Source organism: Ammodytes marinus (genome assembly GCF_949987685.1).
Source record: "Ammodytes marinus genome assembly, chromosome: 1".
Classification (NCBI taxonomy): Eukaryota; Metazoa; Chordata; class Actinopteri; order Uranoscopiformes; family Ammodytidae; genus Ammodytes; species Ammodytes marinus.
Genome location: NC_137230.1, coordinates 16,843,037 through 16,866,495, shown reverse-complemented (window position 1 = coordinate 16,866,495; position 23,459 = coordinate 16,843,037). Strand labels below are relative to the sequence as shown.

General features: G+C 40.0%; 1 protein-coding gene across 1 annotated transcript in view; it reads right to left on the bottom strand.

Annotated features, from left to right (window-relative positions):
* Positions 1-23,459, bottom strand: part of tcf12 (transcription factor 12) — an 85,469-nt gene that overhangs the window by 47,392 nt on the left and 14,618 nt on the right. The window contains exon 5 of the mRNA XM_080032549.1: positions 15,429-15,531. Coding sequence (XP_079888675.1) covers positions 15,429-15,531 — 103 coding nt within the window. The remainder of the gene's footprint in view (positions 1-15,428; positions 15,532-23,459) is intronic.

Below are 23,459 nucleotides of genomic sequence, written 5' to 3'. Positions count from 1 at the left end.
AAACAATTGTTATCTTTAATGATACTAGGGCACACACTTGATTTAACACAGAATAACAGAATATCTTCAGTTTCCTGATTGTTTTGTTCTGAAGTGAAATACAGGTTGTAACATTAGTCAATGTAATTCCTCACAAATATTCCCTTTAGCCAGGCACACATGCAGTCCCAGTGTGGTTATTTAATAGCCTGGCACCGCCCGCCTACTACTTCCGCTAAATTTTAATTTCCCTTCAGTAGTCAGTCTGGGTGTGCGGTATATTCTTAGGTTTTCTCCAGACAGATTTCTGCCGGTCCAATCAGCGAACAGAAGGAGTGGCTCAGAAGCCGGCGCATGACATGGTTGGTTGGCAGATCCAGAGTGGCACTGGGCAGATCCAATAGTTTTAAGACACCCACCTTCAAGTGAGTTAACGTTTGTCAATTGAGCGATTCCAGACCTTCTGTACAAATGAAATGAAGTATGATGGTCTGGTAGAACTAGGCTATTTAAACCATCACAACTGAAACCTTTAGACTTACAGGTTAAAAACTTATATGTAAACAATGCATATTTCTATATGTTGCTCTACACGGACGTAACATGTACATACGAGTAATAACATGTAAAAATACACAGAAATACTTAAAAATACTATACAGGGTGAGTTTCAGAGGCTGTAGCGAGGGCAGGAGCTGTTTACTACACGTATTATGGCAAATCATACGTGTGTTAAAAGCTTAGCTTTGTTTGTTTTCTTTCGCTTTTAAATGCCTTCTACTTTCATATTATCAGATGCTTGCTGGAAGCAAATAGGGAACGAAGGCAGTGGATCAGTGGATGAATTAACTGACGGACTGACATTTATTTGATATATTTCACTATAAAACTGCCTACGCAAGCTTACAAAACAGTCATAACAAATTAACTCTGGTTTCCATCATTGCATCATATGGGACACTCTCAGGTCCTGTTACAATGTACTGGATGTACTAAACTATTTAACAGCCATGCAGTGGTTCATAGTTCCTATTGTTGTAGCAGAATGGTGCGTCACTATGAGCAACCTCTAAAGAAAAGCCTAAAACGGAAACCTGCACTTCAATGCTATGTGTCACAAAGTTTTCAGTATGCAAGGCCATGTTTTCATTGGATTAATTACTGAATGTGCTAATCGTCAGGGAGTCCTTCTATCAGTGTCACCTCCATTCTGCACACCTCAAAGGAAGCAGCCATCAGGGGAAACATAAAGCTTACGGCACACAGCACACATGAATCACACACATCACAATATCCACACTCAGCAGTTTTACTCCCAAGGAAAAACAAACAAACAAACAAATGAGAGCTCCTCTGGGAGTGTGATGAATAACTTTAACAGCATCGTACATTATTTTTTGTCAGACTTCCAAACAACGCAGGCACAGACACAAGCTTCGGAACTTAATTCTGTTTACTCCAGGGGAAAGGTAAATATCTTTTTGTTTGTTTTGCGAGTTAAAAACTTGCACAGCGCGGATCTTTTGTTACATGATGACTGATCTGAACACTGCTTTCATGAGCGCAGGTGAACGGAGGCAGATCTAAGAGAATTCACTTGTGCTTATCTGAGCAGTCCTGCAGGAGACAGTTGTTCTGCATCTGTGCAGACAGTCTCTAGAGACTAAAAGGAGCTGAGGAAATCAGGGAAGATGGTTTAACTGGCAAAGCTGCTGCTTCTCTTGTAACAATAATGGGATACAGTTCTGAGCCATCGCTCTTGCAAAAAAGGAAATAGGATTAAGTTGTCGGTTACCACCAATGTTCCCAGATCACGGCAGGATGATGAAACATCTCTTTTGAAAGATCCTTTTTTTCTTCTTCATTTCCTGTCTAATATCCAAAAGTGCTTTTGTGAAATTATGTTTCATTCCTAGAATGTCCTTGGTGGGAGAGGTCCGGCCAAGCGCAGGAGTGTAATATTAATTGGCAGCATGTGTTTAGTCACTCATACTGTGTCTCACGTTAATAATTGATGGTCAGCGATGTAGTTTCAGGTCTGACAGATGTGTTGGTGAAAACAATGTGTCGGTCCACACCATGACACTGAGAAGCGACCACACTGTGGAGCCTGGCAAAAGAAAGTCTGCTGAGACGCTCAATCAACAGTGCAGCCCAAACGTAGAATACACAGTTTAACCGAGGACCCATGGATATGTTAGAACACATTTAAAAAGTGCATTTAGCATAATATGTGACCTTTAAGGGACACCACTGTATTACTACAAGTTTAAAGTAATTGTCTTTAACATGTTGTTGTTTTGGTCTATTTCTTGATTCAACTCTTTTATATGCAAGGAGTTTCTCAAAAAGAAGTGGTCACTCTTCATTGTCAGTTTATTATTATTTCTGTATATTGTGAAATATAGATCTACTTAAAAATAGAGTTAGATACAAGATTAAGTATTCAATCACCTTGCAAGTCTTTCAAAATGCCATACCATGTCACTGCAAACAACACCAAAAACTTTTCTGAGAAACTGAAGCCTGCAGAAGCACTACACGTTGAAGCCCACCCCCCCCCCCCCCCCATTCAGACGCTCCTGCCTCCACCGACCCCCCATGACCTGAATCAACCTGCAATAAGAGAAGGATGCAGCAGTGCCATGGGGAACGCCTGGATAGCAGCAAATTTAAGGATTAACTTCAGCACCATGTTCTGAGGTCATGGATGAGCAGATCTCTCAGTTTGTTCAGAATGCCTTGCTGACGACGCAGCAGCTCTGACTACTTGATCTATTTGTGTATCTTGTCTCCGACCTCAGCAGCGCTAGAGCAGTGATCTAAAGATGTCTTGATCAGTTGCTAGTCTGCCCTTCTGCTTTCCTTCGAAAGTCATGCTGGAAAAAAATAGCAGGTATTTTCCTTTCATTAGCAAATAAAGCAAATATTATTTAAAGTGTAAGACAACAGAAACATTGTTTAAATCCAGCCTTGTAAACCTCCCAATGAAGAAACAGCCCTAGGAACAACCCCAACGCTTATAAAAAGCCTGAGTCAAATTTACAGTTTGTGACTACGTGGCTATTCAAATTTCAAGAGAATGTATATTTATGATGCTGAAAGTAGAACAAAGTGATATATGAAGTGGAACATACTGCTGGGTTGGCCGGTTCTAAAGCCAGCAGCCTAAATTAGCTGAATAAAATATACCCTTATCATGCAGGGACACAATCTCCTGTCTGATGTGCATATGCTGTGAGGAAAATAGGCCACTGTAATAATCTGTATTTTACCCATTAAAAAAGCCAAACTCAAAACAAGTCGTTAAATCTTAAATTGCCTGATTGATGTATTGAAGTTTGAAACGCTAGCTTGTAAATCAAAGACCATTCCTACTGTGAGGGAAGCGGAAAAACATTAAAGCAGAATTAACCAATTTCATGAGTTACAGGCTTGTTGTTACTCAAGCAATGTTTTCCCTCCTCTGAGCTGTCTTGTGTGATCACAGCCTCACGACAAGAGCAACACTCTTGTTGTCATTATATTGTTTTGAATAGAGCCAGTTGAGAAAGCAGGGCAACGCGGGACCAAGCGTGTGTTTTTTTCTTTCTGAGTCACAGGCCTGCTGATGAGCCTATAAGTGCTGTGATTGAAAGGAAACCAAAGATGCAAATATACTTAATGCTAAAACCAATATGAGTAAAGTAGCTTAATTACTTCAATCACAATCAATAATATAAATGTTAGTAGACAGACTGCCATCACAGAGTATATCTTCAATGCATACAAAAGTCAATCTTGAAAGGAAAAAAAATCTTATTAGAATATTACTCAGATGTGCAAAGGTGAGGGGCGCCCTTAGCTCAGTTGGTAGGGCGTCCCGTTGGAGTTAAGCTAACGTTTAGCCAGACCCAAGAATCACATGCTTTTCAGTCTTTCACACTGTTTTCCATATTCCAGGCTGCTGTCCTGTGCCTTTTATCAGGAGGGTCTTGTTTCTCTTTCAATACAACTAAGGAAGTGCATATAAATACATCAGTTTTTCTTAGAGCTTGTTGGTTTCCTTACCCGGTTGCTAAGTTGAATGAGCAGTTTCAGCTCTCTTCTTCCACCTTCTCCTTATTTCCTTAACTGAAAGAAGTCTGTTTCTCTTTTGCTTCCTCACCCAGATGTTTTTTTCTATTACATCATTTTTAAACCAGAAATCTGATAAATATGGGTTGGCTTCTGGAACTGCTACAATTCCACTTTTCATGTAAACATAGTTCCAACAAATTCACACCAGTTGTTATCCTACAGAAGATCACAGAGTGACTGTTGCACAATAATTTAAATCAGACTTCATGAGTGAAAAAGCAACAAATGTTTGGCTATCTATTAAGTTAATATGTGAAAGAGAATGGAAATTACATGACATACACTTTGTATGTTACATAAAGTGGAGTTAGTTCAAATATAAACTGTATTAACCAAACAATTAAATTCAAATAAATAAACTCATTTATGTAAATATCATTGATCCAATACTGCCTTTAATTAATTAGAAAATCTGGCTTAAATTATATAAATGTGGAGGCGCTGGAATTCACCTGAAATAAAGGGCAAGCAGGCCAGTCCTTCACAGCGTGCCTACTTATTGATCACAAGGGGTTGCAGTACAGCACAGCATGGCACTCTGTCTAGACCCTTCCTTTGAAAATGTGAGAGGTAGTGACCTAAGCGTCTAACGGGATCAATTCAAAACCTTTGCCGCAAAAACAGCCAATTAGTGAGCGTGCTTCACCGCCTCTCAGATGCATTCCAAGGACCTCTCTTTTTCTTAAGCCAGTTAACGGGTCCATTTTCCTCGCTTTAAGAGAAGCCAAGACCATGACAACAAACACATAATACAGGATGAGGAAATGTTGTGTAGAAAACCAATTGAACTTATCACGCATCAGCTCACTTGGTTTGTTTTCATCTTAGAGCACACATGTGTTTGCTTTTGATGTCCCTGTGTGTCTGTGCTCATGTTCCCATGCGATGACTGCCATGGCATCTTAACACAAAACACTCATCCTCTGAAGTGAAAAGACAATTTCTTAATGTCGGGGCCTGTATTGAGAGACTGATTCATGGCACAAAAGAAACTATATTTCAAAGCCTGGATCTCGATACTGTACAGCCTTTTGTTTTTTGAATTTGTTGTTGATTTTCATAAAAGGGAGTGCAATACAAGGACCTGATTCTGTCATAATTAAATCATAAACTGACAACAGGCATACTCTACCATGTATAAAATCAGAGGACAAATTATCAGATGTACATATGCTCACTCACTTGTTCCCCCGAACCTTTTAAAATGCCTCCTTTTGTTTCCTTTTCTCAATAGTTTGTGTGCATCCATCCTGTAAAGCCGTTTGTTGCTTCCAGCAGGTTCTGTTTGACAGTGAATAAAAGCTGGCTGGGTTACAGGTTAGATTATGTGAGGTAATGTTCCCTCAATCAACTTCCTCCCTTGATGAGGACAACGTCTGCAGCCCAGCATCAGTAACAACAGTTGGACGGAGAAACACAGAGGAAACATGTCTCCCTTTGCCCTGAGCTCAACATCAATTTCTGCTTACAGCCTCATCAGCAGCACTGACATTATTCAAAACAGCAAGAGCAAATGTTAATGAGTTCTTATTTGCATATTTATCTTTTTCTTTGTTGAAATGTCACTGATTATTACGTACTATGATGATACATCGTCTGCTCGTGCGGCCTGATGTGTAATTCGCCATTAGGGAGAATGAATAGATCAATTAAGGGAGAGGCTCCAGGATTTAGAGAAATCAAACCAGGAGGAATTCAGGAGCGGGAAACAAAATAACACATTAGGCTTTGGGGGGAAAAATATTGCCTCCATTGCTTTTAGATTAGGCAAGAAATCTGGAATGGTTTACTAATCAAAAAGGTGAAAAGGTCTTTCAATTCTCAGTTAGATCAAAGATCAATCAATGGCCCTGAAGTATGACTTTCAAAATCTGGAGCTGATGTCCTTCGCACAAGCTAAACAGTTTACTTTTTTCATCTCTGTGTGAGAGAGGATATGTGGATTCGCTGATTGCATTCATCCCCTCCCGGGATAATCAGGTGCCATGGCTCGGTCTATTTGAATTTCTTCTAACTGGGTAAAAAGGAAAAAGGGGAGGAGTGAAGGGGGAAAATGTTTTCACTTGGCCTTTGCCTTTTTCCAAGCCTAGCAATTCTCCTGCCAGCGCTTGTTATTCACGAATGAGGAAAAAAAAATGCATTACTGCGGACCAGATGGGAACATTCCACATGACCAAACCAATCAATCAGCTCGGTGGGACGCAGGTGTGGCACAGCCGCGCAGCAACACACCATTTCACAGTCTATCAGGCACAAACACATGGTCACCAATCAATGGCACCCCCAGGACCCATGAGGAGGGGTGCTCCTCCATGGCCTCACTGGTTCATGGCTGATGACTTCATAATCACACATCCATTCTCTCAGAGGAGAAAGGAGATGAGCTCCCTAATAACGTCTCCCACCATGTGAACACCAACAGTGTAATGGATGCTGCTCTGGTAGGGATGCTAACACGCTAACACAATAACACAATAACACTCTAACACGCCGCATCACACATTCAGATGTGAGCTCGCCGACATCGTCCCCTTCAGCTTGAGAGGCGGCTGTCAGGGGAAACAAGGGCATATTTAACAAGCTGAAGATAATGTCTCCCAGTTGGATATTAGAAATCCAGTCAGTTTGTAACATCAAAGTTTAGTGTTGATGTTTGGTATTAGACGCCAAACAATTGTTGAACAGAAAAGAACAGTCGAGGTAAAGGACAAGGAAGGATATACACATGGGTTAGGAATGCTGGTCCAGCTCCAAGTACTGTGGGCATATTTCCTAACACAGAAAACCCCCTGCAAACCCAAGTGGTCTACAGTTTAAGAACACAAGTCTGCACTAAATCAAACATCAAAACAGCTCGATGGGGATACATCTTTTGATGATGGCACACTGTGGGGGATGGCATTGTATGTGGGCAGCCATTTGAAAAGACTTGTTTATTTTAAGTTAAGAGAAAAAAGGTACCTTCCCACCCCCATATTCCTGGCAGTAAATAAATTAGCCTCAGAGAGCCTTGCCTTTCTGTACACTTCCCACAATTCAGGCTCTCAGGGCTATGCCAGCGCAGGAGGAAATGTCAGCCATTGTCAAGTGGGAGTAAAGGCGAAACAAATGTTTGCATTTTAATAACCAATCACAATCCACTACAGTCCAACGAGGAGTGTAACATTATTTAGTGTTATGTTTACCAGTTCATCTAGCATGGACGCCTGGGAGAGCAGTTGTGACTGTGGAAAAGAGTGGAGGAGGGTCTAATGAGCGACAGTGGGCATGGAAATTAACCAACAACTGTTGGCCAGGTTGTCTGTGGCTCATATCAATTAAGGACACAACCTTTGATGTGTTTTCAAATTTGCTGATTCAAGTGATGGAAACGTTACAAAGGTCACATTAGACCTGACATCTCCATGTTCCAGCGAGTGATCTCCACGAATCAGGGATACATTTAATGCATCCTCTGTTAATCTGTTTCAAGAAAAAGAAAAAAAAGATCCGCAAAGATCAATAATGCTTCAGAGTTGAACGATGTGTTTGTTGTGTATTGCAAAAAAAAATATCTAAATAAATAGTGAGTCACATGGTTTGTGTTTACAGTCCTATACAGTAGGTATGGCTTTCTGCGAAGAAAGCCTCAAGACAAGACTCAATGGTCATACACTGAGAATATATTCAATAATGTCTGCAACAATAGCAGCATCAAGTGCTGAAGTCAGCACACTTTAATTGTTCCACTAGGAGTATTTATTTCTGACTGAATCATTTCCCTTTCAGCTTTAAGCTTGTATTAAATAATCTCTAACATTATTCTTGGCATCAGCTGCAGGAAGCATTTGGCAAGAGAAAGGGGGAGGGGAGAAACGAAGGAAGGAAGATAGTGGGAAAGAAGAGGGAGATGTGGGATATACAAACACAATGGGTCTTAGCAACAGACTTTGGATTTTTCTGAACTAAATTAATGTTTTCAGCAAAAAATAATAAAAGTTTAATGCAAGCAATCATGAGAACGCATCTCATAACCAACAATGCTGCCTGCCCTTAACATTGCCAATCAACAAACATAACAATCATTCTCTCAATAAAATACAGTGCAATGATCTACAGTACTTGAAGACACCTGTCCACCTCTTCCAGCCGTGGTGCTCTGACCCCTGCAGCTGCTTCCCTAGACATTGTTATGTCATCATACCTCGGCCCTGCCCCATCTCTTCTCCACTCTTTGGAGAAACAGCCCTCTGGGACTACAGCTGATCCTCTGCAGCTGGACGGCCTAGTCTCCAGCCACATGCTGGGCGCATTTAGGAAGGCACGGCCCGGGCTGGGCAGGGGCCAGGATGGGCTGAGGGAAGCACAGGGGCCAGGGAGTGCTGGGAAGATGTGGGCGGCGTAGGGATGGAGAGAAGGGATTTTCTACCCATTCAGCTCCTCGTCTTCAGCTCTTCATGCTCCACTGACCGCGGTAATAGATAAGCACATCCTGCAGCTCTGCATAATGAATGGCTACATCCACTAAATGTCCTCCTCTCCCCTTCTGTGCTCACTGTTCTTGCCGTACATTCACATTCAGTAGACATATACAGTACATTGTGCAGTTCATTTTGATAGAGTGAATGTGCAAAAGGTTGTTTACCTAAGTTTACACTTACTATGAGGCTTTGCAGTGTATTATGAGTGTGTGTGTGTGTGTGTGTGTGTGTGTGTGTGTGTGTGTGTGTGTGTGTGTGTGTGTGTGTGTGTGTGTGTGTGTGTGTGTGTGCGCACATGTGTGTGTGTGTGTGTGTGTGTGTGTGTGTGTGTGTGTGTGTGTGTGTGTGTGTGTGTGTGTGTGTGTGTGTGTGTGTGTGTGTGTGTGTGTGTGTGTGTGTGTGTGTGTGTGTGTGTGAGTGAATGACAGGGTTGGGGGTGGGGATGGGGTGACCCACACTGCAGAGAAGCACACACCTGAACAGCACCTGGCCACATTCACAGCCTGGGTGTGAGGACGGTCTCTAATGGGACAGAGCATTAGCACATGACACCTGCCCCAGTAAAAACACTGGGGATACCAGTGTGATGTGGGATTTGACACTTCACAAAAAGCTTTGACGAACAATTAGACATGAAAAGAGAAGGGGCTGAAACAGAGAAATTCTGCTGACATGCAAAAGACTATGACGCACAGTTGTAAAATGCCTGCATGCCTTTTTGGCATCTTCACCATCAAACAGACAAATGTGTAGAGTTTGACTATAACCCTGAGGTATTTGCAAAACCATCAAATGACAACTAAAACATTGGCTAGGAGAAGACTTCTAGCCACATGAGAAATCTGCATTGTATTGACATTTTCTTGATACCTTAATAATAATAATTAACTCCATGGCAACAGAAAACTCCACCTGTCTGATGAAAATAAACAGATTAAATAGAGCAGTTCTATAAAAACAACAGAAAGTAACTTAACTATCATGTGAGCTGGGTGTTACACGTACCTGCAACACCCAATCAAATTCTGCGACTGTCACACTACGGTAACATGTGTACAACGACAGGCCAAGAGCGGGATACATGCGGCTACTAGCATGTGTTGTTGACAGAGTTAATTGGATAAGTCGCATGCTTGGCTCAAAGCTGTATGTGTAATATGTATGGAGCACACCAGAGAAACACTAGTAGCCTATGAAAAGTACTACTCAGCAGTTGTGATATCACGCCCTCAGGCACGTGGCTGCATAGAACAGCAGTAATGCAGGCTAATTAGGTTAGTCCAGGTCCCTTTCCAAACCATTCCCTCAGACTTCAACGATGCTGTTCTTAGGTTTCTTTACAGTTGTTACTGCTGCGTTACCATAAAGCCTGACCTTGATTTGTCCTGTTTAGATTCTAAGAAGCGGCCATTGTTGTTTTTAACTTATTTGAGGGTGTAGAAATGTAGTTCTCTAGGCTACAGTTATGGCACTTTTATTTCAATTGCTCACGTTGAAATGTAGGGGATGTCAATTTTGTTTCTGAACTCATGTTTAGAAAATATTAAAAGCAGTTCAAATAATTTGCACTGGAAAACATTTAAATTGTATTTTTGCAATTTTAATAAGAAGTGCTGTGTGGTTTACTACAGCCTCATGTAACTAACTTTACATGACATTGTTTGTACAATAATAATGAAAGTAATCATTTTCACAAAGAAAATAGCTCTATAGTATCAGAATCAGTATCGGTTTTGGCAGAAATACAAATCCAGGTATTAGAACTACAGAAAACAAGATCTGTGAATATTACTACACAAGACATAGACAAGGAACCAAAGTCTGAGCTCTTGGTCCTCAACGTGTTTCTTTGTGAGTAAGAGAAAGCATGACAATGTTATAGGGAGAGAGAGACAGAATCCAATAAAGGGACACAGGCTGTGACCAATGACAGCTGTGAATAGCTACATCAAGCCTGTTGCTAATTAGCAACATAAGAGCATCATCTGAGGTTAGGCCTGACAAGCCTAAGGCTTTTTTGCACTTAGTGGAAAAAAATACCAGTCCATTAAGTAAATAATGACAAAAAGGAATACATTACAACACACACACGCACGCACGCACACACACACACACACACACACACACACACACACACACGCACACGCACACGCACACGCACACACACACGCACACACACACACACACACACGTCCAATGACAATACAGCATGAAAGAAAGGAGCAGAGTGCAGCTCTTTCATCGAATGTGGTAATTGCCCAAATTGCTTAAAATCAGCCTTCCCAACTGGCTTCTCCTCATCAAGCCATACAACAAAGGGAAAAATATTAGCAGGTAATTAGATCTAATCGATCCTTGTCAGGGCATTGAACTGTTGGCTATCCCTGTGACTAAACAATTAGAAGGACAGAATCAATAATGCCTCCAGAACAAGACCTACAGAAGACTTTAAGTCAGGCTTTACTACACAGAGAAGAATAAGGTTCAGGGATGAACCATCATCAGCTGCACAAACACGAAACAATCGGGAATCACAACTGTGTGAAAGACGTTTTTTAATAAGAGATTGTGTAATCCTAGAAAATTTGGAGGATTAAGCATTTATCTTATGTCTATGAGTCCAATTTAATCATGGTTGCAAGTCATTAGTGAATGCCACTAATTATAAACAATGAAATTATACTTTTAATTGCCAGCAAATCAGTAATGCACAACTGTAACGCAAAGATCATTGAAATTATCTGTCATCCCAACAGGATGGAAAAGTGTAAAATAATATCAAAGTATAAGAAGGTTTTTCTTTCTCCAAAAGCGATATTTCTAGCAAAATATAGTATGCCAGAAAACAGACACATATGACTAAAATACAACTGTATGAATATAATTTCAACTAATTGGATCAGGTTTATACAGCCAGTTGTTGGTCTGACCATTGCAACTCATCACTACAGTAGATGTAAATATGTCTGATAATCCTATAATATTAGAACGCTTGGTGATAATGACACAGGATCAGTGTCTGTCTGTCTGTCTGTCTGTCTGTCTGTCTGTCTGTCTGACTGTCTTGTGAGGATGAATTTAAGAAATACATAGTCATTCAAGTGTGTGTGTGTGTGTGTGTGTGTGTGTGTGTGTGTGTGTGTGTGTGTGTGTGTGTGTGTGTGTGTGTGTGTGTGTGTGTGTGTGTGTGTGTGTGTGTGTGTGTGTGTGTGTGTGTGTGTGTGTGTGTGTGTGTGTGTGTGTGTGTGTGTGTGTGTGTGTGTGTGTGTGTGTGTGTGTGTGTGTGGTATATTAGAGGATTGAAGGACCAGAGGGTGGGGCTAAGATTGCACGTGGCGCCCAGACCAGCTTATCCAAAGTCTGCCGCTCGCCCCAACGTGGGAGTCAGCCCCCCTAGGAGAACAGAGTCATCTACAGCTTCAAAATCCCACACACATAGGACCATGCCATGAGTTTGGACTTATCAATTATGAAATCAATAGGAAAGTCCGAGCTCCCCTTGCCAAACATCTAACACCCACTATGACTGTATAATTGCACAGAACCGAAAGCTGCTTTTACTAAACAAAATGTGTCTTAACAGGAAAATGTTTACAACGTAATGTTTATAGTAGCTACACACACACCGACATGATTAATGTTTGTCGATTCACTGTGTTAAAGGGATTCCTCTTCACTATGAATCACTCTGCGCACATTTACAAATACATAATGACAGTAAAAATCAATGGTATGTATAAACGGCTTTAGTGAACTCAAATCACATATACTGTACACTAGTAATTTATCAGACAATACACAGACTAGGGATGTGACCCGTGCTTTTGTAAGCAGGCATGTCATCATGTTATTCTAGATGTCGAGCAGTGGCTGAGAGTTTTAAAAGTGCAAAGGTCCAGTTTTCTTGAGTAGACCAAATTTCAAGCCCATGCGAATCATACAATATACAAGATCAGAAACCTGTGTAACAAATATTTTGTGATTGCATGTGTATGGTTTCTTTGATCTGCAGTATAACTATTATTTTGACATTTGGCAGACACATGTTGGAGGGCAGCAGCTTATTCCACAGAGGTTGCAGCAGCTCCTGCTTTCATGGAAGGTTGAACACTGGATTCAACAAGGAGCACTCTGCTTTTTAAATTGGATCATAAGAAGTGTCTAGACTGTTTTCCAACTCTTAGTCGTTTTAAAATAATATTGAAGCTATTTGGATAAGCAGCAGTATGACTGATTTGATAAACAGGAGGGAAATGACTGATCTTAAATGAGGACTCATATTTCCTTTAACAGCAAAGGAAAATATTTTAGTCATTATTTTTTCCAAGGGAAATTACTAATCAGAGCTGCATTTTCTAATACAAAGCAGGGTTGAGATCCACTGTGCTGATAACCTAGACTAAACAAATATTTGCGATCATGGAATGTTTGTCATTATGAATTGGGTACTCCCCATTAAGAACAATACACTGTATAAGAAATGAAAAGCTGACCAAGCTGCTCGCTGGCCACCGTTGGCTCATTGTTAAGTAGTTTCTAAAACAAGGTTGGTCTTTCATGGTTTGTAAGCTAGACCTAATAAATATAATTTCAAATTAACAGTGGAGGATGTCAATGAGAAAATCAGACTAGTTGCCTTTTTCCTTTACACAACCCAATGAGAACTGACATGCCAGTGCAAGGCAAAGCAAACATTTATTTACATTGCCAGTTTCACATTTTCATCAAACATATTCTAATTGGTTTTCAATGCTTCCATTTACACAGAAAACAAACTTGGTTTGTTTGATTGTCCTTCAGGAACTCTGTTTCTTCTGCTTTTCATTTTTGCTTTCATCTGTATGTTATCTCACACAGGTGGATAACATACAGCCAAAGTCATCAAGTAACTTTTGACAGAAGATGTGAATTTACATAAAGTCCACATTATGTTATCTTACAAATACTTTGGTGTGTGAAATCTTTACGTACTAGGATCCAACAATAACTATAAAACTCGCGATGACTCAGGGTATTTGCGGGTATTGATGCTATTCTGTTATGGATTCTCTCCTTGGTTTGATTACCAGTTTAAAAAATCATATCAGAAATGAACAAACTGATTTATTACTGATAAACAGATTTATTTCATAGTAACTAAGACCTTTATTTTACTAGGAAGACCCATTCACAAGAGAGACATGGGAGATGCCCCATGACTTGAAATGAACCATTCAGCAGTTCAGAAACTGAACTATTGTACACTACTAAAGATATTGTTATTATAACTGTATGTTTTACTGTTGCGTGGTTGTATTACCCTGTTTATATTTGATGATGAATAGCTCCTCAGGGATGATTTATTGATCATAAATCTATGTAAATTCAAGATATTACTGTGGAAAAACAATAAGTCATCTTGAATTCCAAATTTCAGATAAGAACAAGCAATTCCAAGTACACACCCATACTGTCTAAATCTGATGTATCACTGCAACGGGTGAGATCTTTATTCTGCAGCTAATAAGCATAATTACAGATGCAGTTGAAAAGGGGAAAGATACGCAGTGTGGGTGAAACAATCATGTGATCAATTACAAGAGAGATAACATTTTGTTTCAATTCAGCACCAACCATTAACCAACTAATCGCTTTTCTTGGAAATCAGTCTCCAGGGCCATTACATAATGACCTCAGATGTAGTTAGCCATAAAACTGTCAAGCGGTTACACATCACAGACCAAGGCCAAAGAGCTGGATATCACACAGCTTTTATTTGTAATAAAAGGAGAACATATTGCAAGCCAGTTGTAGAGTGTAGATGGGAGTTTTTTTTGTGAGAAGTAATACGTGTGTGTGTGTGTGTGTGTGTGTGTGTGTGTGTGTGTGTGTGTGTGTGTGTGTGTGTGTGTGCGCGCGCGCACGTGCGTGCGTGCGTGTGATTGACCAACACAGGCCAATCTATGGTATATTTATCATTATAAATGATTGATGTAAATAATGGAGATTGTCTGAAAACTATTTACCAAACAAGCACCATAAGTCAAAATCGATTGCTTAAACATTCTATGAGAAATGTTAATGAAGTGGTTCAAATGTAAACTGGACCAAACCTACAGTACTGAGAAAAGAAACCAAGACCAAACTTTGACTAAGGTAAAGTAATTAGATCTTTTATCAAAAAATAATATAGTGCTGATATTCACCTTTATATAAATAATGGCGGGAAATAACATCCAGTTTGGGAACATACTGGAACATGACAGGTGGTGTCGACAAAAGGATACTTGAGCTAATCTGATAGGGCTGTGGTGATACATCTGACCAAACAGGTCTAAGAAAGACTAGAATAAAAGGGAATCACTACAGCACTAACAATTTCATAAATAAGTAGGACAAGAGCGATTGACAAAGTCAAAGTTAAAGACTGAAAATGTAACACCATTCAAAAATCTTCCCAATAAATTCAAAATATTTGATTCGTATGTGATAAGATCTGTGATACCACAGTTTGTTTAACCCTGGCCTGCACCTTAAAACCACCACTGTGCTGCCGGTGTCAGTAGCCAGGGGAGGTTTTTTGATGTCTAGGACATAGCTTCTTATGACAGAAAGCTATACTGACGGCGTGACTACTAGCCTGGGGGATGGTCATCACAGGAGGAAGAACAGTGAGATGCAGAGAGAGGAGGGAAATAAAGGGAGGAAATAAAGAAAGCAGGAGATTATGGGGGGGGGGTGGGGAATAGCCCTGTAGCTTGGCGAGCCCTACAGCACTACAACCTCCGGATTCATGATGTGCCTTAACCGCAATCAGATGATTTTACATGATGGCTCTCTATGCTACCAACGGGCATGTGATGGGTGATCTGAAGAGAATCACTTACTTACCCATTATGTTGGAGTTCATAAGAGGTGTTTGGGACAATCCTTCATGGGACACTAATCGACTGTCACTCAAATGATCGCCGTAATGAGGGCTCTCCGCAAAACCCTGGGGGAAGAGATCAGAATATTAAACACTTCTTGGGGCAACTTGGGAGCTAACTAATTGGGTGATATGGCATACAACTAATTAGAGAGAAGAAGAGCACAATTGGTCTCTTAAGATAGCAGACTGCCTTATTTCTTGTGTATAATAATCCAATAAAGGGATGAAGATGAGGATAATACAGAGCTGTATACCTCTATAAATGACACCTTAACTGTTGGTTTCATATTACTATCACATTTGCATTTATAACCTCATTATTTGCCATGGAATTGGGACAATTTTCACTAGCCTGGAATGAAGACACTTCGATAAACGTGATATAGTGCTCTCCTATAGGATGTGTAACATTATGGCCGTCATAATGGCAAAGTAGAATCATAGTTTAAAAAATATTTAACACACAACTATATTCTTCAGCATATGAACTGTATGTTGCCAACTTATCGTCACCATAAGAGGCTGTAAACATTGTTAGCTTGTGATGGTTTCTTAGCTTAGAGAAAACAACCAGAAACCTATATCTAAACATGCATCTATAAAACAAACAATACCTAAACCTCATCAATGTATTTCTGTTTATCTTCAAGTTTTCTTTTAGATTTGACCGTTTTCTCTATATGTTAACAGGTTTTTATACCAAGCCATAGTTCATAAGGTGTACATAGAGGGGGAAGAAACACATAGATGCAATCCTACATCATTCCCAGGTACCTGCAGCTTAAAAGAAATTCCCTCTTTCTCCAGCAGCTTAACAGTGCCTTTTCATGACAGTTATCAGCTTCGAGGTCTTAAGTCTAAATATCGGTCACAGTATGTTTTTTTGTATGTTGTTTTTTTAAACTTGGGGTCCAACGTTATAAAAAAGATACTCTGTTACAGTGCTAATCCCAAACCCTGTGAAAATTCTCCTGTGCTCCAGTCAAACACATCCCCCCAAACTACATTAACTCCCACCAGAGAGACCGAGCCGCATTGGGGCTTGCATTTCTATAGCGCTTTATTCACCGACACATACCCTTTGCATTCAACATACAAACAAAGAGAGAAAAAGTATATCTTATTATCCATCTTTTTTTTGTGAGTGGATGGTGATGGAGTAATTTCAAAGGCAGTGGACTGCTGTTCTGTGTGGATGGAATCCTCAGAGCCTCCAGATTGTGCTTCTTCCAGGCTGCACACACTGTTAATCACACCATGAACAGACTCAACAACAATCACAGCCCAGTGAGAGGCTACAGCACACTAACACACAGACACACACATGCACAGCTCACGTAAGCAAGCAAAACAATTAATGTCCTGTCCTCTGTAGCCAAACACAGAAAATGATTGACATGCCACAAATAGTTCAATGTTTTAAGAACAACATTTATTCTCTTTCTAGTAAATTACATTTGATATCATATCTGTCCATTAAATATAAGGCTACAGCCAACAGCGAGATACAGCTAGCCTTTGGTTATTTCCTAACATTTAAAAAACACTTGAAAGCACCTCTAAAACTTAATCATAATGTTATACATTTATTTATTTGCCGCCTTATATCTAACAAACTGATGTCAGAGTCATTATGATTTGATCATCTAACTCTCTGCCAGAAAGCAAATAACTATATTTCCCAAAATTACAAACTATTCCTTTAATTAAATATTAGAAAGCACTTGGCGGTAATGAACACTTGATGAAGAGATTGTTATTACTGTTAATGTCAATCCAGGATCTGCGTGTGTGTGTGTGTGTGTGTGTGTGTGTGTGTGCGTGCGTGCGTGCGTGCGTGTGTGTGTGCGTGGGTGTGTGTGTGTGTGTGTGTGTGTGTGTGTGTGTGTGTGTGTGCGTGCGTGCGTGCGTGTGTGTGTGTGTGTGTGTGCGTAGGTGGGTGTGTGTGTGTGTGTGTGTCAATGCCACCACACTGTACAGCTAGATCATCAATCACAAATCCCTCATCATTCCCAAACATTGGTGGCCTACATCTATCCTGAGACACTAACGCACGCTGTCATGGCTGCCACGGGGCTGCGTACACTACTGGCTAAATAACTGTCAGATCACGGTGGCAGGCCCGAGCTCACGCCTTGTCCCCCAATCACCCGCTACAGTGTTTAAAAAGTCATCTCTTCCACACTACTGTATGTGCTGCGTCTCCAGGTGAACGTGTGGCTGCGTGTGGCAGCTTTGGAAAGTGATGATATCATGATGGATGCGTGTGGGGTTGAGTATCAAGTCGGGGCAGGGCACTGGGGAAATGGGGGTTGTGGTGTGGTGGCAGTGGGCACAGCCCTGACTGTCAGACCGCCAGCCTACAGCTACAGCTGCCCAGGATACTATAGCGGCTGGCTGGGAGCCAAGGTCAGCACGGTGGGGCTCGGGACTCTTCACAGTTGACTGATCACACACTTGTAGCTCACCGGCTCAAACAAGCTCAGGGACAGGGTGAATTCCCTTTGTAACAGACTGAAAGATGAAGCGCTGAGGATTTTCTTCCTAGAGCCTTGGTCTGATGTTTTTTCAATCGAATCGATTATGCAAAAAAGTATTAGAAGGAAACAAGTCACTACTAAAAACATCTTGTGTCCATGAGCGATGTCTTCACCTCAGAGTCTTATACAATGCAACACTGCTGTTACCAGTGCCATCCAAACTCAAGGAAAAGTAGAGAATGACAGTGAGGTCCTTAAAGCACAACAGAAATCTTAAAATCTCAGGGACAGGATCATCTGCGCAAATTGGAAGAAACATACAGATAACACATTCGTTTCAGTTGGTTCTTTTAAATGTAACTGGGTATAAGCTTTAGATGTAAACATGAGCCTCTTGCCCAATGAGTGCAGTCAAACCTTCCATACCTATAACATAATAACAACAACGTTAATAATTAGCCAGTCTGCCTGTTTGAGTTGTCCATGATGTGCATTATCGTTTTCAGATCACATACAGGCCAATTTTACAGTGTATCTTTAATTTTAGTCCCAAAACAGAGGTAAATGAATAATGAAATAGAAAGCAATAAACCACTTCCATCCATTCATATATTCCTACTCAACTCACCAATCAATCAATCAATAAATAAATCAAACAAATTCAATTCAATTGGATGTATTGATCATCATTTATTGATTATAATCCATAATAGGAATGTGTCACTTTTCTCTGATTCTAATTTTGCCACAATTCCTATGGTTAACTATATTCTTAAAATGTGTTTTTCATTGAAAAACTGAAATCATTCAAACAAACAGTTTATCACAGACATCTGAGGATGAAATACCACTCAGTTCTAAAGCAGAATATAGGATATCAAAATCTATAGGCTAAATAAATCAAGTCTGTATCATATGAAGTGTGTGTGCAGCTGTGTGTGAGTGTGGCGAATGCAGAGGTGCAAACAGCTGTCTGCTGGCTGAGCTGTGGCTTGCAATGTCAAAAACACTCATTTATATGCACCTGGAGCGAAGATATCTCAAGTGTCTCTGCCTTATAATTCAAATCAAGCTGCCTATGTTACCATAGCCTGTAGATGTTCATTCGGGAAGGGCACAGAGAAGTAAACAAGGTAACGCAGCCAGAGTGGCTCTGACATTTAACTGAATACTAATAGAAAGTGACAGGAGATTGACATTAAATGAAATTCATACAGGGCATCCAGAACAACCAATGTGTGAGGGACAAACAAACAGGGAGGAGAGCTATTCAAAACAAACACTGAGATGTTCTCACCTAAACAAAACAATGTAGCTACAGCTTCTATTCAGTTTTTCTATATAATAGTAACAACAATAAAATATATTTTGAATATTATTATCATTAACATTATTACTGTATAGCCTATTATACAAATGCAATACATTCTTTAAAAATGAAATTCACATTTTCTTTTTTTTGTGTTAATCTGTCATATATATTTTAAATATACTGTATAGGTATATTGAGTTTTTCTCATAATATATTTATTTAAAAAAAACATTATTCTTTTATGAGTTTTTTTAATAAATCTCATCTCATTATAGTAGAGTTGTTTGAATTGTCAAGGAACCACATTTTACCAGTATCATGCCGCAGAGGATAAATCTAATCATATTTAACTTGCCAATCAGGTTTAGCAAAACGGATAAAACTTGTGATTCAAGCCCAGAATCACATTATCATTACTGTGGCGTAAACCTGTTGAGCCTGACACTGAATACTTGCTCATGGTCATGCATTTGAAAACATTCTGTCAACAGCGATAAAAAAAAGCCACTGCTGGTGTTTTTAAGCATTGTTTTGTAATGGGATCCATTTGGCAAACCTTCAAGGACATACAGGGCAGTCTTATTGTGTAAAAGCTAGTGGGAGTGAACTCTCTTAAACACTCATTTACAGTGAGACAAATAATGGCTTGGGTTCTGTGCTTTTAAATGCTGAGCATATTGTAGATATTGCATTTACAGTAATTGTCTGGGGCAGACAACATTTAAAAAAAAAGGAATATTGAAGCACAGACAGTTGACACATGTACAGTGATTGTCATCATTGTCAAAGTATAAACAACTGGTTCAATACTTCAGATTATATTTTGACATTTTGTCAGTGATCTCAGATCTAAACGGGCCAACGTTGGTAAAAAAAAGAAGAAAAAAAGCAAAAGTGCAGCAGGTAATGAAGTGGTCCCAATGTAAGTTGTTAGATAGTGAGCTTGTTAAGCCCAATATGATGCACTTTCTCACCTTCAAGGTGAATTAGATTAGGTCAAGTGTCTAAGGATGGATGCTAACATTATCTGGTTTCTAACTCTTTTGCCTAAAGTTTAGCTAACAAGCTAACGTTAGCTAGCTGCTGATAGCCATGGAACTATCTGCCTAGTTGACTGCTGATAGCCCACCCTGTTTATTTCCGATGTATAGTGTCATAATAGTTAACACTGCTGTGCTGCTGCATCATGAGTAGTGAGTCCTACAAAAAAACACTACTAAAGCAATGTGCAGAAAGTTTTGAACAATAAAGTAGAATAAATATTTGAATGCAATACAGAATGCCTTACTGATTTATATTCCATTAGATTTGTGTCAATGGGAGCTAGTTGTCTTTTCCTTAACATGTCCACCATAAATAAATACAGAAGAAACAAATTACTGCATAAAAATTAACCACAATGCACAAAATGAAGTGTTTGAACCTCACATTTTTCTGGGGAAATACCCTCAGACCCCCGCTTTTAATGTGTCCCCCCAATGTTGAAATGAAACCTAGCCCTTCATTAATTAATTAAAATCTGTTAATTACACATTACTGGATGCAGACCAATACATGTAAACTGTAAAGACGCAAAGACGCTGGCCATTGAAATTATTTCAGTTTTTAAAAATGTTTTCCTTCGGCGGCCCTCGGTCCAATGTTGGGTACCTAAATTGGCCCTCAGCTATCAAAAGTTTGAGAACCCCTGATTTAGATGCTTTTAAAGCTTCTTACAAGCTGCTCTGACCCTGACGCAAACTATAAAACAGCTTGTAACAGCCCTTAATTGCTTCAGAAGTTTTTCAAGCAAAAATACCAAGAAATATCCAGTGGCAGATTCTCAAATCAGACGTTTTGCTGGTTCTGTTTTACAACATATTAAATTAAATTAAATTGAATATGTTGGTTCCTGTACAGTTATTCACATATAGAGCAAGAGACACTGACAAATTGAGGTGCACATTTTTACCACTGTTTTTTTTTACATTTTGCCAACTAAATTCATTATTTGATCAATCAGGGAAATTATTGCCAGATGAATCAATAATGAAAATAAATATTTAGGTAATATAACCTACTAATATTTCCTCACTATTTATTTAGAGTTCAAAATACCTACAAGAAGCTTGGTTGAGTTGGAGATTTTGGCCACTACGAGTAATATGGCACGTTGGCGTCCCCTTTGGACAAAAGCGGTAGTATTTTTACGACGCCCGCTGTCGCAAAGCTGTTTTCTAGCTCGTGCCAGGCGTGCGAGTGTGAACTGAGAAGGGCGCAATATGGGTTGCGTTCCGAATCGCATACTCTTTCTTTTTTCTATTCTACATACTACATCCGACGATAAAAAGAATCTAGTTAGGATGCAGTAGACATACTATTGGGACATACTTTTCTCTCTTATTTCATCATAACATTGCGCCTTGATCTTGCCTCTTGCTTTTATATCCGTCGCATCCCCGTTTGTTTTCATAACATGGACCTATAGGCTTCGTCGATGTTACGTCACTTCACGTGCGCACTGGATTGTGGGTCAGAATCGCCCAAATAGGATGCACTTTTCAACACTAACAATCTTGGCCGCATGAAGTAGACCATCCGGGTATTCTAACCATCCTAAATCTGGCCACAAGAATCGGGACATCCTAAATCTTTTTTCTACATACTATAGTAGAAAGTATGCGATTCGGAACGCAACCATAGTGCATGTCCGTGTGTTGAAAGTGTGAGGACTCTTTTCGGCTCCGTGAGAGTGGTTTTGACACTGCATCAACTAATGCCAGTCAGTGCTACACACACCTGATTGCAATGAGTTGATGCAGCAGCGTCACCTAACTACTCTCTCTTACGGAGCTGAAAGATTACGTGTCCTCACAGAAAGCGAATGAACGAGAGACGGCAGTTAGTATGGATCACCATGAGGTAATGTGTTTGTGTTGTTGATGTAAATAATGACTATTTCAGATAATGGTTATCTGATGATGGTGAAGCAAAGCAAACTTTGTGTTAGTAGGCTACCAACCGCTCATTCATTTAGGAGTAAACACTGCAGTCTAGTTTCGCTCTCGTGAAATTGTATACACGTTGCTTGGCAATGCCCTCGTCCCGCCCGTAGCCTATATCACTCTCCCTTTTAGCTTTTCTTCATTGCTTTCTCTTTTTTTCTTGAATGGTTCAGCCCCGTTATTAGTCATTATGACGACAAACAACTGTTTCAAACAAGGCTCCCGCTCCCCTTCCCTCACCTGGGGCCTCATTTATAACGGTGTGCGTAGAAACCATCCTAAAACATTGCGTCCGCAGAAAGCCAAAAATGTGCTGCGCAAAAAAAAAAATCAGATTTATAAAACTGTGCAGCGCACAGTTGCACGCAATCTTCCCTTTATAAATACCCACCTGCGGTGAATTGTGCGCAGACGATCTCCACCCCGTCCTCCCACTTCACCTCCCAGTTTCATCCCACAATCTACCATACATGGCGAATGCTAAATAGCTCCTGAATATGATGACGCACTTAATAAGCACGGAATTTTGACTGACATGAGGAAAAAAGGGAGGCAACGCGGCCGCAAAGAAAGCGACTGTGAAGGAAGAAAGCCTGTGACGTCGTGCATGTGCTGCAGAAACTGGCACACACACATACACACCCGCGCGCTTATCACATATCATGATTGGCACAGTCGTTGTAGTCTTTGTAAAGCAGTTTCGCCCAACTTTGTACTGTATGAAATATCACGTATTAGCGTAGGCCTACCTGTAGTCCTATATGTAGGCCCATATAAAATATGGTGTGACAAGTGAAATAATGCCTATAGTCAATTCGAGAGAATTGTTTATCTCCCGTGAGATCCACACATTTCCAACAACGTCAGAGTAGCCTATAGTTATATCTTCCAGGGTGAATTGCTATGGGAAATAGATGTGTGTAATGATTTGCTAAATTCATAACATGATTTTATCTAACGAAATTACCGTTTTAATTAATATCTGTTGGGCTTAACTTTGTACAAAACTACTTTTTACACACCTCTTAAAATTTGCTCTCCCGCTGACCACTCACGGAAACACCTCCCGACGTATAGGATATTATTATAAAGTAGCGCTATAAGATTCAACTTATAAAATATAACCAAAGCATGTAGACCTAGGCTACTTGATAAGTAATTCAACCTACATCACAACTGCATGCCATAGACTACAGTAGCCATATATTCACAACT